Here is a 15,874-nt window from a genome sequence, read left to right on the forward strand (position 1 = left end):
GGTCTTAGTTGTGGCATGTGGGATCTAGTTCCCTGACCAGGGATCAAACCTGGATCCCCTGCATTGGGAGCATGGAGTCTTAACCACTGGACCACCAGGGAAGTCTCCCACACCAGTATTCTGGCCCGGAGAATCCTCATGGACAGAGGATTCTGTTGGACTACATTCCAAAGGATCACAAAAGAGTTGGACACAACTGAAGTGACTTACCATGCATACATATATATGTGTGTGTGTATAAAATAAGTATGTAAACTGTATCACCACCACACATGTCAAGAATGCATCTCCCCCATAGCCCAAGCTCAGCTCTTTGCACTTATAGTCAACATTGGTGAACAGGGTTGGGGTAGGGAAAAGCAGCATTTCTCCTTATGTCCATAACCATCTAGGCATTTTACCATTTGATTTCTACTTCTAGACACCTTCCCAAGTGGGAAGTCTGAGTCAGCTGGTTTTGGTTGTTGCTGTTTTCCCTTATCAGTAATCAATATGAGAAGAAGAAAACATTTGTACACCTAACCTCATTGACACGTCTCATGGGTTCTATTTCCTGCCCCTACCCATACGTTTGCCATGGATCTTGACTTATACTTCATTTTCAAGCCCCATATACATGACCATGGCTTTCAAAACACGATCTGCAGCAGCAGTATTTGGCAGTGTTTTTTGTTGTTGTTTGTTTTCTTGCTCTACCTGCCAACATTGGGTTTATCCTCCCTGAGAGGTTCCTGGGGATACGTGTGTGCTCACTGGCTCAGTCGTGTCTGACTCTTTGTGACCCCATGGACCATAGCCTTCTAGGCTCCTCTGTCCATGGGATTTTTTCAGGCAAGAATACTGGAATGTGTTGCCATTTCCTCCTCCAGGGGATCTTCCCAACCCAGGGATCAAATCCGAGTCTGCTGTGTCTCCTGCATTGGCAGGCAGATTCTTTACCACTGTGCTACCTGGGTAGCCCTCCTGGGGATATAAGAATACATATAACTGATTCACGTTGTTGTTGTACAGCAGAAACTAACACAAGTTTATAAAGCAATTATACGCTAATCAAAATTTTTGTTTAAATTTAAGAGAGGTTCCTGCAAGTGATGTGTAAATGGAACTTTGGATAAGATAAATCATAATTTACAGTTTTTCTAAAGAAATGCTGTGTAGTGCATCAACTGTCCTCTCTTTCGGTGCCAGGCCTCTACACGCAGTAAGAAGCGCATCTTACATCACCCCCAGCACACACCTCCCTGTTCACAACTGACACAAACAGTTCATGAAAACAGGAATGCATTCTGAATTGCTTTCTTCATGTCTTCTGTAAAAATGCTGGTTACGACCCACTGAAGTTGACTTCATGACTCATAATGAGTCTCAGCCCACAGTTTGAAAACACTATACCAGTTTCGTGTTTTATCAATCCAGATGTTTTGTTTTGCATGTGGTGCTTGTGGCTTAACTGCCTACTCGGCACATTCTACGTAGTGGAGACGAGCTAGTTCCCAGGCTAGGAGAAGCAGAGACTCTTCCAGACTCTGTGAGGGGAAAGTCAAAAAGGAAAATTCAATTCAGCTCGATGCTTCCATGGCCACCATCGGGGACTGACAGATGCCAGGTCTTCTTAGAAATTAACCTTTGTTTTGGGGTAGATTTTGAGGGGGGAAGGAAACTTTTTTTTTCAGCTTTGAAAGAAATAAAAGATAGTGGTAAGTCGTGTCTGACTCTTTCGACCTATGGACTGTAGCTAGCCTGGCTCCTCTGTCCATGGGATTTTCCAAGTGGGTTGCCATCTCCTTCTCCAGGGGATCTTCCCAATTTAGTTTTTCAGTCTTCTCTTTGGATCACCTCCTTTCGCTCAGTGACACCTCAGCAAAGGTTATTCAAGCCCACAAAACAATTAAATGACTCAAAACCCAGGTCTGTAGTCCCCTTTAACTTGTTGTCCTTCAACTAGCCAGCCCCACCCCAGGCAAACAGGGGACACCAGGAAAAATGGGGGCTGGGGCCACCCAAGAGAAGGCGAGCAGGAAAAAGAAACAGGGCGGCTCAGTAGGTGTTGGCTGATACAGCTGGCTAGTCCTTTTCGTTCGGGCTGTGATGGATGACATGGGATGCTCCACGCTCAGAGGAAAGTTGACTTAGCGTGGCGGGTGTGGCCAGGACCTCACCCCGCGCTTTGTACCCAGTGGCAGCTCCTCCGGATGGCGGGGGAGGGGGAGACGGAGGGAAGGTTTACACTTTCCTTTCGGTTTCTCGAGCCACTAAACCTGACACCTGGGGAACAGAACTACAGTTCCCACCGCACCTCGAGGCAGGAGGAAGAAGGGGCACGGAGGGCCAAAAGGAAAAGCAGGAGAAAGAGCAAACACCTGCTGGCAGACGTGAGCAACAGGTGAGCAACAGGTGGACGTTGCGGGGTGGAGGGTTTTGCAGGGGGTGGACGTGGCTCTTCTCTCCTTGCAGGGCGTGTGAAGGGGGCTTGTGCGGAAAGCCTGAGGACTTACTGGGGGAGGCGGCCGAGGTCAGGGGAGAAGTCAGATTTCAGCTCACATGACAGTGGTTAGACACCGGAAGTAGAATGGCTTTCTTTATTTGAAAAGCCAGAGAGGGAAAAAGTGGTTTGGCTGTTTCTCTTTTTTGCTGGATCAGGCAGCCACAGTAGCTTCAGGGAACCTCCTTCATTCATTTAAAGCTTAGGGTTTTTAAGTATAGATTTTAATTTGTGTGATGATACAGACTTGTCATGTTCTATGACTTTTGAGAAGACCAGAAAATAAAACTGGGAGAAATGAGGAAGGATGTCATGCTGCTGCTGCTGCTAAGTCGCTTCAGTCGTGTCCGACTCTGTGTAACCCCATAGACGGCAGCCCACCAGGTTCCCCCATCCCTGGGATTCTCCAGGCAAGAATTCTCCAGGGAGAAATGAGGAAGGGTGTCATAGACAGGGACAATTTGCAGCACATCAAATTTAGTTATCAAACGGATAAGCTTTCATGTATTCTTATGAGACATTTGATGAGGAGACGCAACACAACTGAAGAACAGTCAAAGGGTCTGGGATATCTGCTTCAAGGGGACCTGCTTGCTGCTCCAAATGTCTGCTGGGCTGTCATGTGGAGTAAGAATCCTGGCGTAGCGTGAGGGTCCACAGTTAGAAACCTCAAGGACATAGATTTCAACCCTACATAAGAGCTGTGCACACAAAATTGATTTTTGTCAGGAGGTAGTGAGCTCCTTGTGATCTGAGATATTGAAGTGTGGATGGATGTTTAAGCAGAGATGCTGAGGGCAAGAATAAAGTTTCAGGTGGTTGACCGTACTGGTTGATGCTTCCCAAACCTGGCTGCTTATCAAAATCACCTGGGAGTGTGTGTGCATGTTTTTACATCTGTTTAGCAGATCTGAGATGGGCTCCGGAATATATATGTATATATCAGTTCAGTTCAGTTCAGTCGCTCAGTCATGTCCAACTCTTTGCGACCCCATGAATCACAGCACACCAGGCCTCCCTGTCCATCACCAACTCCCGGAGTTCACTCAAACTCACGTCCATCGAGTCAGCGATGCCATCCAGCCATCTCATCCTCTGCCCTCCCCTGCTCCTCCTGCCCCCAATCCCTCCCAGCATCAGAGTCTTTTCCAATGAGTCAACTCTTTGCATGAGGTGGCCAAAGTACTGGAGTTTCAGCTTTAGCATCATTCCTTCCAAAGAAATCCCAGGGTTGATCTCCTTCAGAATGGACTGGTTGGATCTCCTTGCAGTCCAAGGGACTCTCAAGAGTCTTCTCCAACACCACAGTTCAAAAGCATCAATTCTTCGGCGCTCAGCTTTCTTCACAGTCCAACTCTCACATCCATACATGACCACTGGAAAAACCATAGCCTTGACTAGACGGATCTTATATACATATATTTTTAAAATTCTTTTATTATTTATTTATTTTTGGCTGTGCTGGATCTTCGTTACTGCATGCAGGCCTTCTTTAGTTGCAGTAAGCAGGGGCTATTCTCTAGCTGCAATGCTCGGGGTTTTCCTTGCGGTGGTTTCTCCTGTTGCAGAGTACAGGCTCCAGACACACGGGCTTCAGTAGTTACAGCACGTGAGCTTAGTTGCTCGAGGTATATGGGATCCTCCAGGACCAGGGATCAAACCTGTGTCTCCTGCATTGGCAGGCAGATTCTTTACCACTGAGCCACAGGGAGGTCCCTGTATATTTAATTATTTAATTACCTTCCCAGGAAATTCTGATAGTCAGTTAGGGAAACACTGTCATAAGAAACTTTTTTTCCAGCCTGTGGCAGAATACAGCACAAACATTCGAACCACTGGGCTTTTCATTTGTTTGTTTCTTTTGTTTTGTTTGGCTACGCTGCACAGCCTGTGGGATTCTGGTTCCCAGAACAAGGATGGAACCCAAGGCCTGGGCAGTGAAAGTGCAAAGTCCTGACCACTGGACCACCAGGGAATTCCCCACACTTTTCATTTTGAGTAGTCTCAAAATCATAGTTTCCCAGACAAGAAAAGCCTTTCTGAAACTGACTTCTCTGTCAAGCATCCTTGGCGTTTGTTGCTGGTTGCCTGGACATTCAGACTTCCAGTAATTTGTCTTCCTCCCGTGTGACATGGAGACAGGCTGAGAGTCAGGCCCGCCTTCCGCAACTGATGCTGTTCAGTTGCTCAGTCGTGTCCAACTCTTTGCGACCCCATGGACTGCAGCATGGGTCTGCAGTGTCCTTCACTATCTCCCAGAGTTTGCTCAAATTCATGTCCATTGAGTCAGTGATGCCATCCAGCCATTTCATCCTGTCACCCCCTTCTCCTGCCCTCAATCTTTCCCAGCATCAGGGTCTTTTCCAGTGAGTCGGCTCTTCATATCAGGTGGCCAAAGTATTGGAGCTTCAGCATCGGTCTTTCCAATGAATATTCAGAGTCGATTTCCTTTAGGAACCGGTCAGTCCACCTGATAAGTGGCAGGTAAAACACACCTGCCGAGCCAGGCCACAAGGTGTGTGGGATCTTAGTTCCCAGACCAGGGATCAAACCCTCGCCCCCTGCAGTGGAAGCACTGAAAGCGTGGAGTCTTAACCACCGGACCACCAGCGAAGTCCAGTCAATGCTACCATCTGAGAGTGGGCCCAGACCGTAGAACCCCTTCATTCCAAGGCCACTCCTAAAGTACTATCAACTCACCTAGGACAGGTGGGGTTTGTGGGGGCAGCTCCCTCTTACCTGACCAGTAGTTAATGTCCTTCTCCTCCCACAAGGATGTCTGTGCCAGGAAAGCAGTGACCTTCCTCTGTCTTGTGCCGTCCTGAATCCTGAGTGCCAAGAATAGTTCGTGGCCGCCAGTAGCTGTTCACTAAAGATAGGCTAAATTCCTTCTTTTCTTCCTTGATCCTAGGTGGCAAGAGCCATGCAATTCTCCAGCTCAGCCAGGACAGTGGATGAGAACTTTGACTATTTGTTCAAGATTATCCTCATCGGGGATTCCAATGTGGGCAAGACGTGTGTTGTGCAGCATTTCAAGTCCGGGGTCTACATGGAGGCACAGCAGAACACGATCGGGGTCGACTTCACTGTGCGTGCCCTGGAGATTGACGGCAAGAAAGTGAAGGTCAGAGGGGCGCAGGGGTGGGACCGCCTCTTTTACCCACAGACTCTGACTCAGAAACACAGGCCTGAGGAATAAAAGATGTAAATATAAAATATGAAATCATAAAAATACCAGAAAAAAAAACACATGGGAGTATTTACTTTTCTCACTGAGGAAGGGGAAAATCAGGCTTAAAATTAAGACAAGAGCCCACAAGCCATAAAGGAAAATATTGCTCCATCTAACGCTTATATCTAAAGGTCAAATTTATATTCTTCTATATAATCATATAAAGGTCAAACTTCTACACACTCAAAAATACCATGAACAAAGTCAAAAGCTGAATGACAAACCAGAAAGAAACATTTGCAAATATGGAACTCACAGAAGGCTAATTTCTTTGACATGAAAAGAACTCTGATAAGGGAATTCCCTGGCAGTCCAGTGGTTAGGACTCCATGCTTCCCCTGTAGGGGGCATGGGCTCAGTCCCTGGTCATGGAACTAGGATCCTGCATGCCACGCAGCAAAGCTCTGATAAATATCAAAGAAAAGACCAACAACTAAACACAATAAGTGGGCAATTCACAGATATGACAAAACTACTACTTCATAATTTTTATGCAAACTGGCTCATACATTTATGCAAAGAAGTAAAGGTACCCACTGTGTCTTATAATTAAAGCAACGAAATTAACACTGAGATACCTTTTACCCATTTGATTAAAAAGGATCAAAAAGAAAAAAAAAAAGGATCAAAAAGTGTTGGTGATGATGTAATAAATGGGTTTTGCTTGGGATCCTTATTAAACACAATAGTAGAAAGATATTTTGGAACCATTTAGGAAAATTTAATCTGGTCTGAATATTAGATCATACTAAGGAGTTATTGAAAAGTTTATTAGCAGTGATAATGGTGTTATGGTTATGAAAGACAATGTCCATTTATTAAGGAAGTATGTAAGTAGGCATTGCTAAATCGCTTCAGTCGTGTCCGACTCTGTGTGATCCCATAGACGGCAGCCCACCAGGCTCCGCCATCCCTGGGATTCTCCAGGCAAGAACACTGGAGTGGGTTGCCATTTCCTTCTCCAATGCATGAAAGTGAAAAGTGAAAGTGAAGTCGCTCAGTCGTGTCCGACCGTCAGCAACCCCATGGACTGCAGCCTACCAGGCTCCTCCGTCCATGGGATTTTCCAGGCAAGAGTACTGGAGTGGGGTGCCATTGCCTTCTCCAGTAAATAGGCATGAAATGACACAAAGTCTGGGATTCTCTTCAAAATAATATTTCAAATAAATCAACAGAAAGGACTCCATGAAGCAAGAGTGGGAAAATCTTGATAATTATATGGTTATGTGAGGGTTCAATGTTTTATTCTCTCTAGTTGTGTGTATCTTTGAAAACTTTCTTTAAAAAATAAACTTTATAAATAATGTGAGAGTATGAAAAAAAAAAACAGGTACTGGGGCTCCCCTGGTGGCACAGTGGGAATCTGCCTGCCAATGCAGGAGACATGGGTTTGATCCCTGGTCTCGGAGGATCCCATATGCCCCAGAGCAACAAAGCCTGTGTGCCACAATTATTGAGCCTGTGCTCTAGAGCCCGGAAACCACAACTATCGAAGCCCAAGTGCCCTAGAGCCCGTGCTTTGGAACAAGAGAAGCCACCTCAAGGAGAAACCCACACACGGCAACTAGAGCATAGCCCCCACTCATCACAACTAGAGGAAACCTGCGCAGCAGTGAAGACCCAACGTGGCCAAAAATAAATAAATAAATAAAATTTAAAAAAAATTTTTAAACCTAAAAGAAAAAATAAGTACCTTCAAACACTTTTGGAGGGAATATAAATTTGTACCACTGCCTGGGTTGTTCATTTGGAAGGTAGTATTATGAGGACAAGGGCTTCCCTGGTGGCTCAGTGGTAAAGAATCTGCCTGCCAATGCAGGAGATGCAAGAAACCTGGGTTTGATTCTTGGGTAAGGAAGATTCTCTAGAGGAGGAAATGGCAACCCACTCCAGTATTCTTGCCTGGGAAATCCCATAGACAGAGGAGCTGTCGGGCTACAGTCCATGGGGTCACAGAGTTGTACACGACTAAACAATAATTATGGGCACACTTCTAAACATAGAACTTCTAAACCATAGACTGAGTGGTCCTTCAAAATCAAAGCAGTTTAGCCAGTGCCCTCACCTTTACCGGGGTCAAAAAACAAATCCAAAATCTAGACAAGGAAATGAGTGTGCTGGAAAGGCAAAGAACACCACATCCTAGTACCCTGGATCCACCTCTCAGGCTGAAGGGTCCCTTAGGTGATGACTCCCAACCTGAAAGCACATCCAGATGACACTGGGGAGCCTCTGAAAAAAGCAGACTCTTGGGCCCCACCCCAGACCTCGTGAGTCTGGATCTCTAGAAGTGAGACACAGGAAACAACTTAGGTGAGCATCAGACACGGGAACTCCTCATGCAGACCCCCTTGCCCGACCTTCTGCAGATGCAGGTGTGGGACACCGCCGGCCAGGAACGTTTCCGGACCATCACCCAGAGCTACTACCGCAGCGCCCACGCGGCCATCATCGCCTACGACCTCACCCGGCGGTCCACGTTCGAGTCTGTTCCTCACTGGATTCACGAGATAGAGAAATATGGAGCAGCGAACTTGGTCATCATGCTGATTGGTATGTGGATTTCAAGGCATTTCTCTTTCCTTTACGCCCCATGCTCAGCTTTTTCCGGGTTTCCAATGACAGTGGAACAGGAAGTCATAACAGCACACGTGGAGGCTAGGACCTCAGAAAACATCTGGGCCAGAAATTCCAATCAGGTTTGCTTGAGCATGATAGTGGGGGTGGCGTGAATTTGTTTAGAATACAGATTCCTTGGCAGTCCAGTGGTTGAGACTCTGCACTCTTGAGTGTGCAGGGCACACTCATTGAATCCCTGGGTGGGGAACTAGATGGCACGTGTTGCACTGCGAGGCCTAAAAAAAAAAAAGGAATATAGACTCCAAGACCCCACCCTAGAGTTTCTCATTGCAAAAACCTGAGACATATAGATGAAGGTGCACCCTGGCTGATTCAACACACATATTTGCAGACTACACAGCAAATACTCTGTAGTGTGAGTTTCATAGCTTCAGATGGCTCTTAATCCCTTGAGCCACTCAGATGACTATGACTGACAACACTCTTGAATGACTTCTCACACTTGCGAAGATCCTAAACAAATCTTAAAAACAAGTTCACATCAAAATTAACATCAACTTCAACTACACTAAGTGAACTCGCAGCTTGGAATGGGTGCAGTCCCATTGTATATTCGCAAATGGGTAACTTCCCAGGCGGTGCAGTGGTGAAGAATCTGCCTACCAATGCAGGAGACGCAAGACAGTGAGTTCAATCCCTAAGTCAAGAAGATCCCCTGGTGTAGGAAATGGCAACCCACTCCAGTATTTTTGCCTGGGAAATCCCATGGACAGGGGAGCCTGGTGGGCTATAGTCCATGGGGTTGCAACAAGTCGGACGTGACGGAGCACAACATACTGTCAGTTCCCTACAGCATTAGCTTTGCAAGCAGCGCACCACCCCTCCTGAGGACACTACTGTCTACCAGGTGGCTCGTTCATTTTGGCAACCTGGTTTAGTTTTCACTACTCAAAGTGTGGCCTGCAGACCAGCAGCAGCAGCATCACCGGGTTTTTGTTTGTTGTATTAAGACTTATTTTTTCAGAACAGTTTAAAGTTCTTAGCAAAACTGAGAGGAAGATACAGAGATTTCCCATATGTCCCCTGTACCCACACATGCATGTGCTGTGCTAGTCACTCAGTCGTGTCCGACTCTTGATTCTTTGTGACCCCACAGACTGTAGTCCGCCAGGCTCCTCTGTCCATGGGGATTCTCCAGGTAAGAATATTGGAGTGGGTTCCCATGCTCTCCTCCAGGGGATCTTCCCAACCCAGGGATTGAACCCAGGTCTCCTGCAGTGCAGGCAGATTCTTTACCATCAGAGCCACCAGGAAGCCCCATGAATACTGGAATGGGTAGCCTATCCCTTCTCCAGGGGATCTTCTCGACCCAGGAATTGAACCAGGGTCTCCTGCATTGCAGGAGGATTCTTTACCAGCTGAGCTACCGGGGAAGTCCCCACACATGCATAGCCCCTCCCATGTCAATGTCCCCTAACAATGTGGTACATTTGTTACAAAGAATGACCCTACATGGACACATCATAATCATCTAAAGTCCATAGTTTAAATTATGAATCATTCTTGGTGTTGTGCTTTCTATGGATTTGGATAAGTATATGATGACAAGTATTCATCATGAAGATATCACAGAGTGTATTTCCACTTCCCTAAAAATCTATAGCATCCACATCACATTTGTTACAAATGCCCCATCTCAGGCCTTACCCCAGATCTACTGGATGAATTGATCCTAGAGAGATTCTTGTGCAAATTAAAGTCTGCAGAGCAAAGGTCTAGACAGCTGCTGTGGGACTAAGAAAGAGCTACCCATTGATAAGCATATCCTAGCTCTGTGCTAAGTTACCCTCTGAACCTTAGCTTCCTCATCTATAACATTTGATCAATATTCACTGGGGTTGTAAAGATTTAGCGAGAAAAAGTGTATGCATTGCTTGACAGTGCCTGGCACATAGTAAGTGTGTCATAAAGGGTGGGATTTCCTTCTAGAAGTATGTTTGAGGGAACACACTCATCAATGTCCCTTAAATAATTGGGGGGGGGCTTATGGTGAGGGTACAAGTCCCTGGGACCTAGGAAAAGTCAGCAACCAAACTCACCGAGAGGAGGAGCCACAATGGAGCCAGGCCACCCTCCTCTCAGGCTGGGATCGATGAACCAGGCTCCTCCACTGTCTGTGCTCTTTGCAACCCCATGGACTGTAGGCCACCAGGCTCCTCTGTCCATGGAATTCTTCAGGCAAGAATACTGGAGCGCGTTGCCATTTCCTACTCCAAGGGATCTTCCCAACCCAGGGATCGAACCCATGTCTTCTGTCTTGGCAGGGGGATTCTTTACCACTGAGCCACCTGGCAAGCTTCCTCCACTATTGTGCATCTATCTCCTCTCTCAGAGCTGCTTCTTACATGTGGGGTGGGGTGTGGGCTGGCCACTCTCTCTCACCCTGAGCCCTCCCTCTTGGGTTCCTCCAGGCATCATCCCCAGCCTGCTCCTGCCACAAAATCCCTCATTCTCTCATACCCTCTAGCTCACATTCCTCAGAAAGGAAACCCCATTGTCCCATTCCTTCTTTTCACATCAAAGCCAGGCCCAGGTTGCTGGCCAGCCTCTGGGCAGGTGGACCTGGGGTAAGGTGCTCACCCTGGACCTCCGCTGATGGGACACATCGCTGGCACACTCAGTCCATTTATTATCATCATCCAGACTCCAGAAAGGACTTGTTATTCTAGAACCACTCTTCCCCTGTCTTTGCTGCTCTAAGTCATAGTCTAGCTTTGGCCACCTGATGCAAAGAGCCAACTCATTGGAAAAGACCCTGATGCTGGGAAAGATTGAGGGCAGGAGGAGAAGGGGACGACAGAGGATGAGATGGTTGGATGGCATCGTTGACTCAATGGATGTGAGTTTGAGTAAACTCTGGGAGATAGTGAAGGACAGGGGAGCCTGGCGTGCTGTGGTCCATGGGGTCGCAGAGAGTCTGACACGACTGACTGACAGAACAACAACAACTAGCCCCTGTTGTATGCACAGCCTTGAGGAGAATGCTGCTTTGTAACTCATTCTGCTTCTTGTAACTTAATCAAAGTCACTCCAAGAGCCTCAACAGGGCTCATCCCTTCCTGCTGCGTCAGATCAGAAGCCCCTAATCCACGGCCAGCCAAAGAAAACGTGCCTCAAATTTAGTCCCCTCCTTTTTTCAGAGGGATGGTGTCTTTCCCCACATGCCTGAAACCAGGAAAGAGAGATTAGTGAGGCCAGGTGGCCTCCACACAGAGGACCACTTGTCTCTTTGGGGAAGAATGTCTCTTCTTTTTACTTCTCAGCCAAAGGTCCCCTTTGGAACCAGAAACTTTTTTGATTTGACTTCTGATCTATTGGACACTTCTAAAGGCACTTATTCTGTGTTTACACAAATTAACACGGATCCTTCCCCACCCACCTCCAAAAGGCCTAGATTTCTTCCTCAATAACCACTTCTTCGAAGCACCAGGGAGGACACTGGCCGAGGTCTCTGACACCTTTCATGATAGTTGCTCCTGACCTGTGGGAACAAGGAGGGTTGGTAAGAAGAGGTAATAACAGGTGACATGTACTAAACTCCACTCTGAATCCGCTGAGTCCCTTCATTTAACCCTCACAACCATCCAAAGAAGCAGAGACCACCATCCTCGTTTCCCAGCTGAGGAAATCGAAGCCTCTGGAGATTGAATATGGTGCTAAGTAACTGGGTCAAGGTACTTACTGATGGGTGAGGCAGGGTTTGAACTAGAGCCTCCATGGGGTCAGTTCCTTTCCAAACACTTTCCAGCAGTTGGTCAGGCTAACAGTCACCCAGGGTCCCCTGAAGCTCTGGTTGAAGCAGTGTCTCATCCACTCTAGTGCCTGAACTTTGCAGTCAAACAGATTTGGGTTCAAATCTCCCTCTCTGTCCTGCCTGTCTGAACTTGGGTTCATCCCTTTCTCTGAATTTTGACTTCCTCATCTATAAAGCTAGCACCTGCTTCAAAGGTATGGTTGAATTGAAAGGATTAAATAAAGGAACACATAAAGCACTTAGCACAGTGCTGAGACCTCAACCCAGGGAAACTGTCCTGCCCTGCTGAATGAGAGGCTCCGAGGGTCCCCCCCCCCGCCCCCCGCACCCCCGGCCAATGACAGAGCTGAGCAGGCAGGGAAGGAAACCCCACCAACGGCAGTTTCCAGGGAATGAAGCTTAGGTGCGAATCCCATGCATCTCACCGAGGGGAACCACGCAGTTCTAATCTCACTGGAGGTTTCCCCAGGAAGGTGGGCTGTATCCTTTAAATTCTCAGGCTTCCCGGAATATCTTGGAGCAGAAGAACCTCGAAAGCTGCCCTGCAAAGCCACCATGCCTGGGCCAGTTCCCTTCTGCACCTCCCTCGCCTCCCTTGCTGGCCCCGCCCCTTAGGCCCCACCCTCCTGTCCCGCCCCCTAGGCCCCACCCTCCTGTCCCGCCCCCTATGACCCCGCCCTCCTTGTCCCGCCCATATGGCCCCGCCCTTCACCCCCCTTCCCTCCTCTGCAGAAACAGGTGGGGCAGAGGAGGGAAACAGATGCCAAGATGTGGGGGGATTTCTGGGAATCTCACAACTGTTTCTTGGTCATTTACTCCCTCGTGTGTCTGTTGTAACAACCGTCTCTGCCCTCACTTCTTAACTGGTTCCAGAAACGCCCCCAGAGATGATCTCAAAGTGTCCCCGGTGTTCCGGTTTGTGACGCATCCAACCCCGAGGGCTGACACGAGGGGTCTTGCTGTTGTTTTCTGTCAGTGGCCTCCTCGCCTTAATCTGGGATAGTCAGCGGTGTCATTCCCTCACAGAGGTGTCCCTGCCCTTCCACCACAGTTCCCATTCCATCTCCACGGTTCTTCACACAAAGGAGTCTTTCTCTCCCAAAAGTTTACCCCAGCCCCTCGAGGCCACGTCACCACTGTACAAAAGTCAAAGAGACGGTTGTGCGTTAGCTGTCGTGTTCCTTCAACTCCAGCCGTTCACAGGGAGGCCAGCTCCTCAGTCTCCGTTTAAACCCTCGGCGTACTACCTCATCGCGAATTTCTGAACACCGTTCATAAGACGCCCTGCTCTCCCCCTGAAGACTGCTGCTTTGCATCTTTTTCTGCTTCCCATTTGCTCTGTTTCTCTAACTTCTTAACTCTTCTTACTCCCTCAGTGTAACGGTTGAGGGTAAAGCGCCTGCCTGAAATGCAGGAGATTGGGTTTCAATTCCTGGGTCGGGAAGATCCCCTGGAGAAGGAAATGGCAACCCCCTCCAGTACTCTTGCCTGGAAAATCCCATGGACGGAGGAACCTGGTAGGCTACAGTCCCTGGGGTCACAAAGAGTCAGAGAGGACTGAGAGACTTCACTTTCACTTTCTTCCTTTCCTAGGTTAGGTGGATGTTCTGTCTCCTATCTTTCTTTGGCATCTGCTGAACTAAAATGTTCTTTTTAATTCCACCTTTTAAAAAACCAGAGGAAGTTACTCCCTGGAATATCTGCTTCTCTCTCACTCCCAGGGAACAAGTGTGACCTGTGGGAAAAACGCCACGTTCTCTTTGAGGATGCCTGCATCCTGGCTGAGAAATACGGCCTCCTGGCTGTTCTGGAGACATCTGCCAAGGAGTCCAAGAACATCGACGAGGTCTTCGTGCTGATGGCTAGGGAGCTGATGGCCCGCCACAGCCTGCCCTTGTACGGGGAGGGCGCCCCGGGCAGCCTCCCGCTGGAGTCCACTCCAGTCCTCATGGCCCCGGCCCCGAGGGAGAAGAATCAGTGCACCTGCTGAGAGGGTTCCCCAGGCAGGTCACACCCAGCAGAGGCCACCTCTGAAACCAAGGGCAGCTGCTGGCCTCGAGTCTGCTGAGTAACCGGACTTGCCTCTGTTTCTACTCCTTCCTGCCTGGGGTGGGGGTCAGGGGGGCGCCCTTTGGCCTCAGTTCACACCAGAGGAGGGGACACTGATTCTGACAACAGAGGACACCCCTGTTTCTCTTGACTTTTCCTAGGACTCGAGGCCCAGGGGTGGCAGGACAAGATTTGTTCTTTTTTTCCCTTTCTGTGCATCTTTCCCCTTCTGTCTCCCCAGCCCTCCAGCTGTTTTCTCCTGAACTTTGCCTCTCGTTTGGAGAAGTGAGCAGTGAAGGAAAGAAGAAGAGAGGATTATCGAGAGTATGTTTGGAACATTCCAGAGTGGTTTAAAACAGTGTGGACACAGGAGGATGGGGGAACAGCCTGCCATGATGACCAGATGTTGTTAACTTTTGCTTCCTGACATTCACACTTTGAGGCTTAGTTTGGGGAGCAAAGCCTTTTGAGCTGAAGACCATAAATACTGTCTTGCCAAATGGTCAGGAGCCATGTGATGGAGAGAGAAGTGGATTTCACTTTATCCTAGTTGGGCTGATTGAACCAGACTCCTAGGATGTAGGAGATGCATATGATTTCTTTCTAAAACACCCAGTTATCTGCAGGATCAAATATTAGTTCTGAATTGAAATTAAATTGGCTCATAGACATGTATCAAACCAATACTAACCTCACTGTGTGGCTGGGGCAAGCCATGTACCCTGTGGAACCTGTAAGTCATAAACCTCGTTTTTTCAAAGCTCCCCAAGGGTTGTTGCTGAGGATGTCTTGCAATCCTAATAAGAACTACAAGGGCTGGTCCAGCCACAAAACTAGTTCTAAAAGGGGAAATGTCTATGAGGGGCTCACCCAGGGTCCAGGTGAGGGTTCCCAGGCATTTCAAACCTTAGCATCACTATCCATAGGCTGAGACCAGATCTAAACAAACAGCTACTAGCCACGTATGACGACTAAACACTTAAAATGTGGTGAATTTGAATTTGAGATGAGCTGAGTGTAAAATATATACCAGATTTTTCTAAATTGCTAGTTAATTTGTTTTTAATTGGAGGATAATTGCTTTACAAGATTGTGTTGGTTTCTGCCATACATCAACATGAATCGGCCATAGGTATATGTCCCCTCCCTCTTGAACCTCTCTCCCACTCTCACCCCATATATAGCAGATTTTGAAGACAGTACAAAAAAAAAAAATGTAAACTATCTTCCTAATAAATTTTATATTGATTATATGTTAAAATGATAGTTTAGATTTTCTAGGTTAAATAAAATATATATTAACATTTCAACTGTTTCTTTTTACTTTTTTTAATATGACAACTAGAAATTTTAAATTACATGTGCGGCTCACACCATCTAGCCATTGGACTGTATAATAGAGCAACACTTCTCTAAGTGGGGTTCCCCAACCACACCTTTGAGAGTGGCCAGGGGATGTTTATCTCTGATTCCTGACACCCAAGGCTGACCCACTGAATCAGAATCTTTTCAGAAACCCACACTTCACCAAGCTTGCCAGGTGATTCTCCCCACACTAAATCTTGAGAACTGCTACTATACAGAGGGTAGGTGAGGGTGGGAGTGAGCCAACGGAGAATTAATTACATCTTAGTTCACATCAATGTGTATTTATTGTGGAAACGAAACAACCTACCTTTTGGAAACAGGGAGGAAATCTATTATAAGCCAGAAGGAA

The 15,874-nt window shown here is 47.4% G+C and overlaps 2 protein-coding genes across 2 annotated transcripts in view; one reads left to right on the plus strand and one right to left on the minus strand.

Annotated features, from left to right (window-relative positions):
* SLC37A3 (solute carrier family 37 member 3) overlaps positions 1 to 5,400 on the minus strand; it is a 69,422-nt gene extending 64,022 nt beyond the window's left edge. The window contains exon 1 of the mRNA XM_024990553.2: positions 5,222 to 5,400. The gene's annotated coding sequence lies outside the window, so the exon portion shown is untranslated. The remainder of the gene's footprint in view (positions 1 to 5,221) is intronic.
* Positions 2,331 to 15,464, plus strand: RAB19 (RAB19, member RAS oncogene family). The gene is given in 4 exon segments (NM_001035040.2): positions 2,331 to 2,383; positions 5,394 to 5,606; positions 8,084 to 8,267; positions 13,830 to 15,464. Coding segments are annotated over 3 exon segments (654 nt in total). The 5' UTR covers positions 2,331 to 2,383; positions 5,394 to 5,405; the 3' UTR covers positions 14,099 to 15,464.
* The last annotated feature ends 410 nt before the right edge of the window (positions 15,465 to 15,874 follow it).

The sequence above is a fragment of the Bos taurus genome, chromosome 4 (genome assembly GCF_002263795.3).
Source record: "Bos taurus isolate L1 Dominette 01449 registration number 42190680 breed Hereford chromosome 4, ARS-UCD2.0, whole genome shotgun sequence".
Taxonomy (NCBI): Eukaryota; Metazoa; Chordata; class Mammalia; order Artiodactyla; family Bovidae; genus Bos; species Bos taurus.